Source organism: Grammomys surdaster, unplaced genomic scaffold (genome assembly GCF_004785775.1).
Source record: "Grammomys surdaster isolate TR1022 unplaced genomic scaffold, NIH_TR_1.0 185, whole genome shotgun sequence".
Lineage (NCBI taxonomy): Eukaryota > Metazoa > Chordata > Mammalia > Rodentia > Muridae > Grammomys > Grammomys surdaster.
The window spans coordinates 9759090-9775427 of NW_021604630.1; the positions used below are offsets into that span (position 1 = coordinate 9759090).

A 16338-nucleotide genomic window follows, 5' to 3' on the forward strand; every position below is an offset into this window, starting at 1 on the left:
TTAAAGCTGGTCCTCCAGCAAAGCTGGAACTCTTACACCACCCCCCAAACATCAGCGCTAACAGGAGACCAAGTACTCAAATACCTGAACCTGTGTGGGACGCTCATTCAAACCGCTCTGGGCTGTATGGCCAGCTTTTGTAGTCCAGCTCTCTAAAACGAGACGTGCTAATACAGTGCAATCCAGAGATAGATACACCAATTTGACCCTTACATTTGACCCTTTATTTGACATTTTACGATTTGACCCTTTTTTTTTTTTTTTTTACTAAAAAGTGATGGTAGCGGTATGTAATGGAACCATATGTTTCTGTAAGAGCCATACGCTTTGTAAGTGCAGTCAAAACACTGTAGGTGCTAACAGATAAATCTTAAATCTGACCTGAAGCCTTCGGTGGTCATTGGCACTAAGTGACATGTACAATACAGAGCACATGTGTGGCATGTTCAGATCCGTGGTATGATGAAGTCTCTATCCGTTTGGTTCTTGATTAAGTTTGGGTCATACTATGTTTAGAAAAAATTTTTTTCTGTTGCCTGATTTTTGTGCCCACGCCCCCACCCCCTGCCCCTTCATTCGCTTCTACCAGGTTAAAATGCTGGATCTAGCTAGCTACTGTTTCTCACAGGATAACGGAGAGAGATTTTTCCAGAGGGGAAGCCAGCCCCATTACATGAGAATTTCCCTGGATTCTGGAAAAGGAAATAAGAACAGAAGGAGAGGAACGTGAAGCTAGTGGAGGTCTGATGTTTGGATGCTCATGTTCCAGAACTCTGAAATAAGTCTTGATGAAACCAGATACAGCACAGACTCTGGTGACACAAGCTAGTGGAGGTCCGCTAAGCTGTGCCAGTGTGAGCATGCGTGAAGGAGGCGGTAGGAGGAAGGGTAACAGTGCACTGGAGCCACTCGCCCAAGCCTGTGCTACTCGGCTCTAATCAGGTTTTCTTTCTTTCCCTCCACCTGCCCCTCCCTGTGCTGCCCATGGTGACTACAGGTTCTTAGAAGCTTTGATTCTCTCATCAGTTCCAACTGCACCGAGGAGCTGGAGAATGCTGGTGTGGAGGTGTTGAAGTTCTCACAGGTACATGCTGCCGTCCGATGAGCTGCCCCTCTGCCAGTGTGTGTTCCTCTCCTGTAGCTTAGCCTGCTTCTGATCCTAGTGCCGGTGACTTCCTTCCGTTCTCTCTTTTTTAATGTGTGTGGATGTTTTGTCTTCATGGATGTCTGTGCGCTGTGTGTTTGCCTGGAGACTTGGAAAACCAGAAGAGTGTGTTGGATCCTGTGGTACTGGAGTTACAGGCGGTTGTGAGTGGCCGTGTGGGTGCTGAGAATCGACTTTGGGTCCTCTGTGAGCAGCTCTTAACCTCTTAGCCATCTCTAGCAATGAGCCCTACACCCCACACTCACACCCACACCTACACCTACATTCTACACCCCACACCCACACCTACACCCCATACCTACACCCCACACTCATACCTATACCCACCCCACACCCCCACACCCCATGCTCCCTTGTTTGTATATGTTTGTGTTTTGTGGTGAGTGGTTGGTTTTTTTGTTGTTGTTGTTGTTGTTGTTTTTTTAATGGTCACTCGATAGGATCTTGCTTTACAGTCCAGGCTAGACTTGAACTCACAACCCTCCTGCTTTAGCCTCCCAAGTGCTGGTGTTACAGACGTGCACTGCAACACCCAGCTTCTGCCAAATGGCTTCTGTCTTAAAAAGCTGGATTTCATATCCAGGAAGTCAAGGTGTAAAAAACAAGGAAGCTGGCAGTTGAGTCTCAAACAAAAACTTTTTAATGTTTGTTCTCGTGAACCCTTCTGCACATATTTATTTTTCAGATTTTTTAAGACAGCAAGAAATCAAATTTCCAAGTGTATGGCCTTTAAAAATTATTTTATCTATTTTATTCAATGTAACCAAAGCATTACAAAGTATTCTCTTCCTCAAGAAATGACTTAAATTTCAGTAGAATTTTTCTAGAGAACTAGCCTGGTAAGTATGACTGTCCCCCTTTTCAGGTCTGCGCTACCCTTTCAGCATAGCCAGTATTGAGTAGAGTAATTAATGACAGTGTGCTTTGAGGTGCAGAAATGAAGGGGTTTCCATCAGTACCACTTTGGAGAGCTTCGTTAAGTGATGAGCCGGGTACCTATAGGGATGGCCTCTACAACTGACTATCCATCCACAACCGGGTTGTAAATATATGAAATAAAAGGGTGTCTCTACTCAACATGTCCAGGGGTTTGTTTTTTTTTTTTCATTCTTTTCTAAATAATACAGACTAACAATCAACTATAACGTGACATTTACATGTGCTTGGCGTGATAAGCAGCCTGAAGTTGATTTGAAGTATTCAGGAGGCACATGGGTTATATGGGGATGGCAGCTCAAAGCTGTCTGGAATTTCACTTCCAAGGTGGGATAGGATGCCCTCTTCTGGCCACTGTGGGCACGGCACACAGGTAGTTCACAAGACATACATGAAATCAAAACACATATACACATACACATACACACACACACACACACACACACACACACACACACGAGTACAGGTATCCTTGGAGGGGAGGCCAGCTGTGTTGGATTTCTCTAGAGGTGGACTTACAGGCAGTTATGAGCTTCCCAATATGTTTGGAACCAAACTGGGGTCCTCTGACCACCTCTCTGGCCCCAGAAATAAATAAATGAATAAATAAGCAAGCAAACAAATATATTTATGTATATTTAATGCTGTAGCATTTCTGTGCTGGCTTAGTGACTGTTCCGTTGCTGTGACCAACTTATAAAAGAAAGCGTTTAATTGACTGGGGGCTTGTTTATAGTTTCAGAGAGTGAGTCTCTGACCTCTGTTACGGAATCATGGCGGCAGGTTGGCAGGCATGTGCTGGAGCAGTAGTTACAGGATCACATCTTATCCACAAGCAGGAGGCAGAGAGAGAGAGACAGACAGACAGACAGACAGACAGACAGACCTACCGATGGCCCTAGCTTGGGCTTCTGAAAACTCTTAAGTCCATTCCCAGGGACATAACCCCTCCAACAAGGCCACACTCTTGATCATTTCTAAAACAGATCCACCAACTAGGAATCGTGTTGGGAGCCAAGCCAACCCAAGACTTTCCCTGAGGCCCTGATGTATGGGAAAGAAACCCAATTCTTGCCTAACACCCAGAATATGCTTGGCAAGGCCAGTAATGGCCTGAAGCCAGGGCCTCAGGGGAGCTGCAGCTTCAGAGTCTGGGAACCCAACTCTTCACCATTACACAGGGACTCTGTCAGTCCCAAGGCCACCGAGTGCTCCGTCTGTGACTCTGCTAGCTTCCTGATGACCATGTCCCCTTGTGTGATGGCTTTCGGCTGATATTGTCCCATGTTTCCCCTGCAAATAGACTACATAATGTTACAATTCTTAATGAGCTGTAATGGACCATTAGCTCATGCAGACTTCCTTATCCGAGTGTTCTGTTATTTCTCATCCCATCCTCTGCCTCCGTATCTTGCCATTCCGTACACTTACTCCTGTGGGTTCAAGTCGGGACCAAGGTGAGGACCAAGGTCAGGCCCCTGTGGGGGCCGTTCTCATTTCAACCATCACATACAACAATGTAAGCCAGCATTTCTGGCCATTGGAAGAATTAGACAAGCAAGGAAACAGGCCTGGCTCTGGAGAGTTTGGTGTCTGTTTGGAGTTTGGCCTTTGGCTAAAATTAAATACTCTGTTTCAGGGCTGGTGAGATGGCTCAGTGGTTAAGAGCACTGACTGCTCTTCCAGAGGTCATGAGTTCAAAATCCCAGCAACCACATGGTGGCTCACAACCATCTGCAATGAGATCTGATGCCCTCTTGTGGGGTGTCTGAAGACAGCTACAGTGTGCTTATAATTAATAAATAAATAAATAAATAAAGTTTAAAAAAAAATACTCTGTTTCAGCTATAAATAAGTGTTAAAAATTCTAACTGGGTTTAATGGACCAACCTTGTAATCCCAGCACTTAGGAGTCTGGGGCAGAAAAATTGATCCAGATTTGAGGTCAGTCTGGGATATAGATTGAGATTCTGTCTCAAAACAGAAAACACAAACATCTGGTTTTACTATGTGCCTGGTGGCTTAGGTCTAAACTCCCAGCTCCTCTGTAAGCTGAGACAGGAGGACCATGAGTTCAAGACATGGCTGAACTATGGAGTAAGTTTAAGGCCAGCCTATGCTATTGGTGAGATCCCATGAAGTAAAAAAGAGGGCGGGGATCTAGCTCAGTGGTTGAATTCTTGCCTCTCGTGAATGGAGTCCTAGGTTCAATCTCCAGTACTGGGGGACAAGGTGAATCCAGTTTCCTCTTGCTTTGCTTTGATACTACTTTCTCCCCTCTCCTCCCACACATACTTAACACATTTTTTTTTTTTAAAAATAGGTTAAGGAAGTAAAAAAGACATCGTCAGGCTTGGAACTCCAAGTGGTTACTGCCGTTCCTGGTAGGAAGCCCACCACAACTGTGATTCCAGATGTTGACTGCCTACTCTGGGCCATTGGACGGGACCCAAACTCTAAGGGCCTGAATCTAGATAAACTGGTAAGCTTGTGGATGAGTTATGAATGAGACTCAGTCCATCCTGGGTGGTCTTCGGTCTCCTGCGAGCACCGTGACCTTTTGTCTCCCCATCCATGTGCTTTGTCAGCAAGCGCTTGCTTTGGATACTTCTCCTTCCTGGTGTTCTCACCCTGGGCCAGGTCTCCTGTTAGATGGAAGGGATCTGATCCAGATCGTGCAGCCACTTCCTGACTGGCTTCCTTCTAGAAGACTTCTAAATGTTGGGGTTAGTGGATAAGCACTGCCACAGCTTCCCGCCCACCTCCCCTTCCTCTCTTCCCTCTCCCTTCTTTTTGGCAGTGATAAGAATTGGATTTGGGGGCTGGAGAGATGGCTCAGTGGTTAAGAGCACTGACTGCTCTTCCAGAGGTCCTGAGTTCAATTCCCAGCAACCACATGGTGGCTCACAACCATCTGTAATGGGATCTGATGCCCTCTTATGGGGTGTCTGAAGACAGCAACAGTGTACTCATTGGACGCCTGGCTTGTCCATACTCAATGGGGATTGAACTCAGGTCTTCTTGCTTGCCTAGCGAGCTCTTTTTTTTTTGTTTTTGTTTTTGTTTTTTTCGAGACAGGGTTTCTCTGTGTAGTCCTGGCTGTCCTGGAACTCACTCTGTAGACCAGGCTGGCCTCAAACTCAGAAATCCTCCTGCCTCTGCCTCCCAAGTGCTGGGATTAAAGGCGTGCGCCACCACCACCTGGCATGAGCTCTTTATCTTCAGAGCCATCTTCTAATTTCACCTTTCAATTTCTTATCCTCCCGCCTCTACTTCCCAAATTGTGGGAATGCAGACTTGCACTGATGCTGCAGGTCAAACCCAAGGCTTCAGCATGCCGGACAAGCGTTCTCCCAGCCTCCCTGCTTCCCCAGCTCACAGGAAGGTTCATTGTCATCCTATTAAAAGTTGAGCTGGGTCCGCTGAGTGCAGGTTGAATGACTACTGTGGGCCGGGTCGTGACAGCGCGTTGCTCAACTAGTAAGCCTTGCCCGTAACAAGGGTGAGGAAACCAGGAGACGGGCTCAGTACATAACAGGCCAGGCTGGCATAGGAGTCTGTCCAGCCACTACTGTGTTTTAGTGGCCAAGTGGACCTCATTAGAAGCTCAAATATATATTTTGTGAAGTAGTTACATATGTAACTACATATGTGACAGGCTAGGAATTCAGTCCGGTCTGTCTGGGTTCAAAGGATGTGTCTGTCTGTCTCTTTCAGTGGCGCTGGGAGTCAGAGCCAGGGTCTGGTACAAGCTAAGCATGTGCTGTACCATGGAGCCATATCCCAGCTTCAGAGATTGTGTTAATCTCTATATTTACATGGATACAGATACACACGAATATATTATACATATAATATAGGTCATATAATTCATATATATGAATATATATGTATGCAGATTTATATAAATAAATATAGATACTCATTTTTGATTGAGGCTGGGTCTCACCACGTAGCCACAGCTGGCCTTGGAATTGGCTAAGTAGACGAGGTTGGCCTCCAGTTCAATAACTGTTCTTAGCCACGATGTTCTCCCTTTCCTTCTCGCACTGGAACATTATGTCTCTCAGATCTGCAAAGCTACAGAATAAACCTAACACTTCTTAGAGGAGAGATGACCCACCAGAAAAGGAAGTCTGTTCGGTTGTACAAAATAGCGTGATTTGGAGTAGAATACAGACTTTGCTAAGATTGTTAAAAATAAGATGGTAACTTCAAAAGGAAATGCCTTTGGCAACTGTTTCAGGTTGTGACCCTCTAGATAACCGAGATAGCTTTCTATGGCTGTGATAAAACAGCATGACCAAAAGCCACCCGGAGAGCAGTGGGTTTATTTCAGCTTACATAGAATGTCATCCAGAGAACTCAGGGCAGGAACTCAAGTCAGGAACCTGGCAGCAGGAACAAACGCAGAAGCCTTGGGGGAGTGCTGTGCACTGGCTTGCCCCTCATCGCTTGCTCCGCCCCCTTTATTACACAAGGCCGCATCACCTGCCTGAGATGGCCCCGCCCCCAGTGAGCTGGCCCCACCCACATCAGTCATTAAGCCCTACAGGCTTGCCTACAAGCCAGTCTGGTGGGAACATTTTCTTAGTTGAAGTTCTCTCTTCCCAAAGGCCCCTAGCATGTGCAAAGTTAAACAAGACACTAGCAAGTACTAGCAAGCACTTAGTACATTAGCACTGTTTTAGAGGATCTCCAGAGGGTCAAGTATGATAGTATATTTCTTTTTTTCTCCTCCTCCTTCTATTCTTCCTCCTCCTTTTTTTCTTTCTCCTCCTTTTTGTTTTTGTTTGTTTGTTTTTTTTGTTTTCCAAGACAGGCTTTCCCTGTGTCCTGGCTGTCCCAAACTCACTGTGTAGACCAAGCTGGTCTCGAACTCAGATCTGCCTGCCTCTGTTTCCCAAGTACTGGGATTACAACAGGTGAGCTCTTTTTCTTTTTTTTCTGGTATTTTTTTGTCACTCCTTTTCATGCTTGCTGGATCAGTGTCATCCCATTAAGTACCTCGGTAGTCGACAAGACCGGTCATCTTTTATATTAAGGGAGCTCTGGAACTTGTCAGCTCGAAGTCATGTACATGTTGCTGTTAAGTTCTGTGAGTTTCTGGAGGTGCAGATGTGCAATCAGCCCATCTCAGAGATCTGATGTACCATTACAGATGGCCCCAGTATTTACCAGGTGTCCCTTTGTGATTTTAGGGCATTCAGACTGATAAAAAAGGCCATATCCTAGTCGACGAATTCCAGAACACCAATGTCAAAGGCGTCTATGCTGTGGGAGACGTCTGTGGGAAAGCACTCCTCACCCCAGGTAACGCTGCTTCCTATCTCAGGAGGAGAGGCCTGTGTATTATCTAACCCTGCCCAGCTTTTCAGTCACATTCACGACAGCAATGTTAAAAGCGGTCATTTCTTTGTCATCAAAACAACACCGAAGGAGAGGGAGGCCAGATACTGCACATTTGCTGAATAAAATTCATGACTCCTTAGAAAGCTGAATTTGTTGATTTTTCTCATTGCTGTCACAAGATACTGAAAAAAAGGCATCTTAAGGAAGGAAGGGTTGGCTCTAGGGTGTTGGATCCCTAGACTATCACATCGGGCAGGGCAAGGCAGCAGGAGCATGTGGTTGCTGGTCACGGTGTGTCCACGCTCACGAAGCAGAGAGAGACAAATGTTAGTGTTCAGCTTGCTCCCTCCTGTTTCCCTCTGTCCAGTCCAGGATGCCAGCCCAAGGGATGGTGTTGCCCTATTCAGGGCAGGTCCGCTCTCCTCAGTTAAACCTCTCTGGAAAAGTCCTCATAGATACATCAAGGGCTCTGTCTCCCAGTTGATTCTAAATCCAGTCAAGTGGACAAGGAGAATTAACCACCACAAATAGTTATATGATTAGCTAATTCTGAGATCTTCATAAAGAATGTTGGTGTCCAGAAGTCATCTCATAAACCACACAAACACTGGTCTCAGTCAGACAGGGATCATTTACTGAACATTCACCCCAGGACTGACGAATCAGGGCCACAGATGAGACTTGAGAGCTGGCTGTGACCACGAGTCAGGATCCTACAGATCCTTTAAGCCTTGAAATCCACAAACATCTGTGCCAAGTTAATTCACCAGTCAGGATTTAGGGACAGGGGGCTTCCTTAGGAGCCTGGCTTTGTTGTACATTTATCCTCTCCTCATTGGATGGAGTATTCAACTGTGGTGAGGGACTTGTCTAATATTAATGTCTTAACTTGCCAACAAGGATGGGACTTGTCATGTCCAGCATTCATGTCTTAACTTGCCAACCAGGATGTCAGTTACCCCACGTACATGTCTCTTTCTGCCAAGTAGGATGCTAGTTCCCAGGGAGGTCTTGGGAGTTTAAACTTTAACTAACCCCTACTCAAAATGGAAGTCGTATTCCAAATGGTTTCTTAAATTGGTGCAGGTGTTTTTCTTATGTTGGGGTTCACCCTAGGGGCAGCTTATAAAAGCAAAAAGCATAAAAATTTATACATGGGTACAGGAAGTGCTGCCTGGTGGTTGGTTCGGGTCAAGCTTACTGTGGCTAACTATACAAAGCCATTCTAACCGACTTCTGTTGTGATTGGTTTCCAAAGACACCAAAGCACAGAACATAACAGAATTGGCAATTAACTAAAGCATGGGAAAGTTTCCTTATTAGTAATAGCACAAAATGGCGGGGAGTCAGGTACCAGTTACCCAGACCTTAACATTTGTCCTAAGCCTTAACAAAGAAGGCCTTTCATAGAGGTTGCCTTCTGAAGGCTTGTGTCTCAGATAGCAGGCATGCTTGAGTGAGTGGTGTTGGTGCCACCAGCTCTGATGTCTTGCCCTCCTCATCCCTATACCTAACCCACTTCAGGATCATATCCAAGACGTTTGCCACACCTGGTTGCTATGTCATTTTCTGCTCTTGGTCTATCCTTCTGTGAGACCTCACCAGACTTCTCAAATGTCCTAAGGTCTTACCTCAATGTGAAAGCCTGTTCTCTTTCTCCATTGTTTTAAATCAAAGTGATAGATTTGTGACACACAATACAACATTTTAAAATATTTCCATTTTGTGGAGAGCTTAGTCAACCTAGCCAACATTTATTACCTCATAGGCTTTTTTATTGTGAAAAATAATTAAAATCTACTCTTGGTGGTTTCTCATTTGGGTTGTTTGTTGGTTGGTTGGGTTTTATGGTCTTTCAAGACAGGGTTTCTCTGTGTAGCCCTGGCTGTCCTGGAACTCACTCCCTAGACTAGGCTAGCCTCGAACTCAGAGATCTACCTGCTTCTGTCTCCCAGGTCTGGGATTAAAGGATCGCATAACTACTCTCAACAATTGTTAACTATACAATAGATTGTATACTTAATTATGTATTTATATTATTAACAGAAGTTACCATGCTGTGCATTAGATCTCTTGAAATAATTATCCTAACCAAAATTTTATGTCCTTTGACAAGACTTTGAAAAAAAGACATCCTCGTATCATCTAAAGATGTCTCCGACTACCTTGTCTTGGGGGGGGGGCTGCTAATTATATATCAGTAAATTAATAACTGATACACTTTTTGGATTCTGGCCTTTTAGGGGAAGACATAGGAATAAAAACAGGCCAAACATAAGCAAGCTTTTTAGTTACCAAAAGTAGAAATATAAATGGGCCAAATTGGTTTGTTCTATAAATATCCTGCCAGAACGCTAATGGCATCATTAAGCAGCTTAACTCCTAGGTGGTTATGAATTTAAGGATGTGTTCCTTTTCTTCATGATAGAATGCACAGAGTTTGTTAAGCCAGTCATTTTGAATTGCTCATGATGGTAACACTAGGTTTTCATTATGTTAAAGTAGACATGACAATGACATTGATGTAGAGTTGGTCAGAGTCTTGCCCGACCAGTAAATGGCTGTTGGAACAGTGCTGCAATGTTTAAATAAACAGCAGAACACACACTGGCTTTTGTATCACTGCAGTTGCAATCGCTGCTGGCCGGAAACTTGCCCATAGACTTTTTGAATGCAAACAAGATTCCAAATTAGACTATGACAACATCCCTACCGTGGTCTTCAGCCACCCCCCTATTGGGACCGTGGGGCTCACTGAAGGTAAGTATTTGATAATGAAGGTAATTTGTGGTTTCTTCTCTAAACTGTGTTGGCCCAAATAACTGTCTCCCAAGTTACACAGGTCCTTTTGTTTAGTCTGCAGTCATAGTTCTCAGGCCAGGAGAACTTGGAGAGGGTGATTCCTAAGGCCCGTGCATCTCTGTTTCTGGTCCCTCTTCCCCCTGGCCCTCTTTATACTTAAATAACTTAAAAGTTGCCAAAAGAAAACAAAGGACTTGCCGGGCAGTGGTGGCTCTCGCCTTTAATCCCAGCACCTGGGAGGCAGAGGCAGGTGGATTTCTGAGTTTGAGGCCAGCCTGGTCTACATAGTGAGTTCCAGGACAGCGAGAGCTATACAGAGAAACCCTGTCTCGAAAAACAAAAAACAAACAAACAAACAAAAACCAAGAAAACAAAGGACTCCTGTGTCCTTATTAATTTTCCTTATAATTTTTGCAGCTGATATATACAATGTACATCTTTTTTTTTAATTTTTTTAAAAATTTATTTATTTTATGTATATGAGTACACTATAGCTGTCTTCAAACACACCAGAAGAGGGTATCGGATCCCATTACAGATGGTTATGAGCCACCATCTGTAATGTAACCATGTGGTTGCTGGGAATTGAACTCAGGACCTTTGGAAGAGCAGTCAGTGCTCTTACCCACAGAGCCCTCTGTCTCCACATCTTATTTTTTTAAGAACACAGGTCTTCACTTATATATAGTTTCAAGATGAGAAAACCAATGTTAATTAGTTTTTTAAATTAATTAATAAAGTATTATTTACACTTTAGACTTTGGACAATTTTTGCCAGCCATCTCAAATATCACTTGAAACACAGCCCCCCACTCACAGTCCAGAATTCAGTCTAGCATAATTTACTGCAGGCGGCTTGGTCTCACTTAATCAGAGACACAGTTCCTCTGTGTCTGATGTGACATGGACATTTATTCTGTAGAATGCCCTTCACTTTGGTGTGGTCGGATGCTTTCTGTTTGTTTGATTCAGGTCTGTTTCTGGCCATCACCCTCTGGTAGCTCTCTGAGATAGTTCCTGATGGAATATTTTCCTTCACACGCATTGTAGACGAAGCCGTTCATAAGTACGGGAAAGACAATGTGAAAATCTACTCAACCGCCTTTACCCCGATGTATCACGCCGTGACCACGAGGAAGACGAGATGCGTCATGAAGATGGTTTGTGCCAACAAAGAGGAAAAGGTACTGGGAAAATGCGGTCTCTTACAGGTGTTCTGGGCTCCTTCTATTTGAAAAGAGATTCTGTTTCCTTTTTAAAAGTGAGGTCTCAGTCTCAGCATTGCAAAGCACAGCGACTATTGTAAAGATAAAGATGATTGACCACTGGTCCAAAAGAGACAGGACGCTCAGAAATACTGGGAAAGGGGGCCTGGAAAGATGATCCTGTGTCGAGCACCCACCTCAGTCAGGTGGTTCTCGCCCACCTGTAACTGTAGCCCTAAGAGGATCTGGAACCTTCTTCAGGCCTACTGAGGGGACGTGTGTACAGAATTACAGAGACGCCGATAAACACTTAAAAAAATGCGAAATAAACACTTTTAAAATGTAGTGGTAAATGTATTTCAAATATAAGACAAAACTTCAAGTAATAAAACAGTAAGTGGAAATGTAGTCGATCATTTTTTGAAAGTTACTGTCTCTTGGTGTACCTTTCTGAGGGTCCGCCACATGGGTTTTGGTGTTTCGAAGGATTTTCTGTCTCCCCAGCAAGTTTTCCATTTCCCTACATCTTCACCAGTGTCTTTTTTGATAAAGCCACTTCGGTGGGTGTCATGTGATCTCTCAGTAGTTTTGAGCAGTGTTTGAATGGGTTTTCTTGTATAGTTTAAAAAACAGGTTTAGTTTGGATTCTCAAGCTTATTAAGCTGTTTCTTGTAGTTGAATTAAATCTTGAGGAGTGTGGCCGAATGTCAAGGCTTATGGGAAGTATTTCTTTTTGCTTGGGTTTTTGAAGCCGGCTCTTACCACATTGCCTGGTCCATATATCCTGATTTTTGTGCCTCAACCTCCCGACTTGTAAGATCACACCACATGCTGCCAGTACCTAGCTGTGGCATTATGTTATAAGATGACCCCAACAGGTAGAGGTGCTTGCTGGAAGGCCTGATGACCTAATGCCGATCCCCTGATTCTATAGGATGGCAGAGAGAATGAATCCCAGGAGTTTTTCCCTGACCTCTACTGATACAGAAAATAGCCCACAGACCTGATCACTCCCTCCTGGACCTGCTCAGTGCTCTCTGGGTAACCCTCCCCCAGCACACAGTGAAATAAACATGAATACAAATGCATTTTAAGGGGCTGGAGAGATGGCTCAGTGGTTAAGAGCACTGACTGCTCTCCCAGAGGTCCTGAGTTCATTTCCCAGCAACCACATGGTGGCTCACAGCCATCTGCAATCGGATCTGATGCCCTCTTCTGATGTGTCTGAAGACAGCTACAGTGTACTCACATACATGAAATAAATAAATCTTTTTAAAAAAACAAATGTATTTTAAAAATTTAGCTATAGTAATAGTTTTCAACTTCAGTTCTTAATAATTACAAGTTTCATATCTGATTTGATGGGCTTCAAAGCCCCAAGACATAGTCTGTGGTTTTTAGTACAGCAGTAGAACACAGCCTGCTGCCCGGATCTATCCTCGATGCCTACGGTTGGCACATCAGTGTCAGCAGGACCCCACCTTTCTCTTCACATTCTACCAGGGTCTCCCTCTGGCATGTAGGCTCCCAGGTTCTTTTATAGCTTAAATTCAGGAGTTCTTGCTCTTGCAACAGAAACAGGGGTTGAATTATTATAATTGTATAGTCCCCAAGAATACATAACATTGTGACTTCACAGAACGACTGGCGTTCAGCAAGCAGAGGACAGACTTAGCTGAGCCCAGAAGGCATGCGTCTGCAGCTGTCTGGTTAATGAACACACTTAGCTCTTAGGAGAGAGGAAAGCCAGGCATGGTAGTGTAGGTGTAGATCATGATCCCAGCACTGAGGAGGCTGAGGCAGGAGGATCAGGAGTTTGAGGCCAGCCAAGCTTATACAGCACGACCCAGAGACATTGTGTTCAAAGAGAACTGCGTGGGCCAGGAAGAAAGCAAGAGTAAGAAATGTCCGGTGTGTGCTGGGAGGAGCTGCTCAAGCGGGGCTGCAGAGGCCTGCCTCCTGGGCCTGCCTGCCTCCTGGGCCTGCTTACACTGACTTTGGATATAAAGACCTGACATCCGTAATTTCTGTTTCCTCGCAGGTGGTTGGCATCCACATGCAGGGAATTGGGTGTGATGAGATGCTGCAGGGCTTCGCTGTGGCAGTGAAAATGGGGGCCACCAAGGCCGACTTCGACAACACCGTCGCCATTCATCCTACCTCTTCAGAAGAGCTGGTCACCCTGCGCTGAGAGCCCAGGGGCTCGTGTGGCTAGCCGTCCGACCAGCAGGCCTCTGGGAGGAACCAATCAAGTTTACTTCCTGCTCCAGCTTTATAGATTTCCGTACTTTAATCAGGAACTTCTAATGTTGTAAATTGCCAGTTAAACAAACAAACAAAAAGAACGCCGGGCAGTGGTGGCACTCGCCTTTAATCCCAGCACTTGGGAGACAGAGGCAGGCAGATTTCAGAGTTCGAGGCCAGCCTGGTCTACAGAGTGAGTTCCAGGACAGCCAGGGCTACACAGAGAAACCCTGTCTCGAAAAACCAAAAAAAAAAAAAAACAAAAAACAAAAAACTTATGTATCTAATCATAAGGTTGTTTTGTTAATCCGGGGTTGGTTTTCATTTGATAATATTTACAATAATTAATATTTTGATTTTTTTTCTTTTTTTTTTTTAATTAACAGCCTAGGGTTCCTTGTGTTTTTCTTGCTTTGGCCCCATTCCAAATTTAAATGTATATGAAGTACACTGAAGTTAGTGTACCTGATGGATGGGTATAGAGAGCTAATTTCTTTTTTCTTTTCTTTGTTTTCTTTTTCTTTTTCTTTTTTTTTTTTTTTTTTGAGATAGTATCTTTATGCAGCCCAGGATGGCCTCAGACAACTCAAAACCCTCCAGCCATACCCTCATGAGTGCTGGATTTCTAGGCATGGATGGCCTCTCCTGGCCTAGCTTGTTAGTTTTGTATAATGGCAAGCCTCCATCTATAAATACGGAAGTGTACAGCATATGTGTGTGGTGTGTTTGTTCTGTATTGGAAGGCTGCCCCGAGGATGCTACCTCTCTGTTCTTGTTTTAAGTGATTTAAAATGGTTCGTGTCATTTTCATGAAACGAAGTGCATTGAAGTCAGGAGACTTGAGGCTGGCTCCGTAAGGAGAGCCGCCCTGGCGATGACTGCGTCAGGAGAGGAAGCTGAGACACCCGGGAGGGAGCCTTTTCCTCTGAGTATTCCTGGTTCGGCCGGTCATTTCAGTATCTCTTGTGTTTTTGTTACTTTTTTTATGAAAACTATTCCAAAAATTTGAAATTCACTGTGTTGTCTTATAAAATTTATTATGAAATGTACTGCTATCAGTTTATTTTCTAAGACTTCACACTGGGAGAACAGATACCAAAATGTGTTCGGGAAGAAACCTCTTTAAACAAATGCTAGAGGGGCTGGACGGATGGGAATGTTCTGGGCTCCTTGCTCTTATAAAGGATTCAGTTTGGTTCCTAGCTCCTATATGCTGGCTCACAGCCATGTGTGACTTCAGTTCTGGGGGCTTTGACTCCCTCTTCTGGCCTTTGCAGGCACTACACACATGGTGTACAAATACACACACACAGGCAAAAACACTTCTAACACAAAACAGATTAAATCTGAAGTACCAGGGATATGAAAGAGAGTCTCAGGATAGATGGGTGTGGAAGAGTGGCCTAATAACTTAGGTGTCTTTCCTGCACAAAACATCATGCATGACCGAGAAGCAAGTTGGGGAGGAAAGGGTTTATTCACCTTACACTTCCACAGTGCTGTTCATCACCAAAGGAAGTCAGGACTGGAACTCACACAGGGCAGGAACCTGGAGGCAGGAGCTGAGGCAGAGGCCATGGAGGGGTGCTGCTTACTGGCTTGCTTCCCCTGTCTTGCTCAGCTTGCTGTTTTACAGAACCCAAGACTATCAGCCCAGGGATGGCACCACCCACAATGGACCCTCCCCCCTTGATCACTAATTGAGAAAATGCCTTACAGCTGGATCTCATGGAGGCATTTCCTTAAGGGAGGCTCCTTTCTCTGTGATAACTCCAGCTTGTGTCAAGTTGACACACAAAACCAGCTAGTACACTAGCACTGGAGAGGTAGTGGCTAGGAGTGAAGGCCAGCCTGGGCTACATGAGACTCTGTCTTTAAAAAAAAGGGGGAGTGCTGGGCAGTGGTGGCGCATGCCTTTAATCCCAGCACTTGGGAGGCAGAGGCAGGCAGATTTCTGAGTTCGAGGCCAGCCTGGTCTACAGAGTGAGTTCCAGGACAGCCAGGACTACACAAAGAAACCCTGTCTCGAAAAACCAATAAATAAATAAATAAATATTAAAAAAGGGGCGGTGTGCGTGTTATAACCCTATTTCTGTGGTCTATCAGCTAGGTAAACAAATTCCCCCTTGTATGAGCATTTCATGAGCAATACAGTGCTACTGAGTTTTTTTCATTAAGCTTTTCCTGAGTGACTTTCTGAGCCACTTTGAGCACTGACTTCTGGGTAGCCCCAATGCCGATGAAATAAAACAAGCGCATGAGTAACTATATTATGTATTTGTGGTGGGAATAAAATAGGAACCCCAAATGTGGATTTTTGACTGATACAGGTAGCCTGAAAAATAGTGTACCAAGCTTCTGGCCTTCATTGGGCTCCCAGTCTATTCTGCTCATGCAGGGAGGGGAGGCTCCAAAAGCCAGAGCTATTCTAACATGCTATGTGCTATGTTTGTCTTGTTCCTTAGTGCTGGGGATGGAGTCCAGAGCCTTGGGTACACAGAATACAGGCTCCACTACTGAGCCACACCCTGGGCCCTATCACTTAGTCCCATTGGTGTCCTTGTGGTCCACTACTGAGTCCACAGTAAACAGATTCTGCTCTCATCCATCCTCAGACTAGCCTAGTCCTCGAGG

The 16338-nt window shown here is 44.7% G+C and overlaps 1 protein-coding gene across 1 annotated transcript in view; it reads left to right on the forward strand.

Annotated features, from left to right (window-relative positions):
* Gsr (glutathione-disulfide reductase) overlaps window positions 1-13882 on the forward strand; it is a 42897-nt gene extending 29015 nt beyond the window's left edge. Inside the window, exons 8-13 of the mRNA XM_028768262.1 lie at window positions 998-1084; window positions 4425-4583; window positions 7303-7414; window positions 10082-10213; window positions 11306-11439; window positions 13502-13882. Coding sequence (XP_028624095.1) covers window positions 998-1084; window positions 4425-4583; window positions 7303-7414; window positions 10082-10213; window positions 11306-11439; window positions 13502-13651 — 774 coding nt within the window. The 3' untranslated portion in view covers window positions 13652-13882. The remainder of the gene's footprint in view (window positions 1-997; window positions 1085-4424; window positions 4584-7302; window positions 7415-10081; window positions 10214-11305; window positions 11440-13501) is intronic.
* The last annotated feature ends 2456 nt before the right edge of the window (window positions 13883-16338 follow it).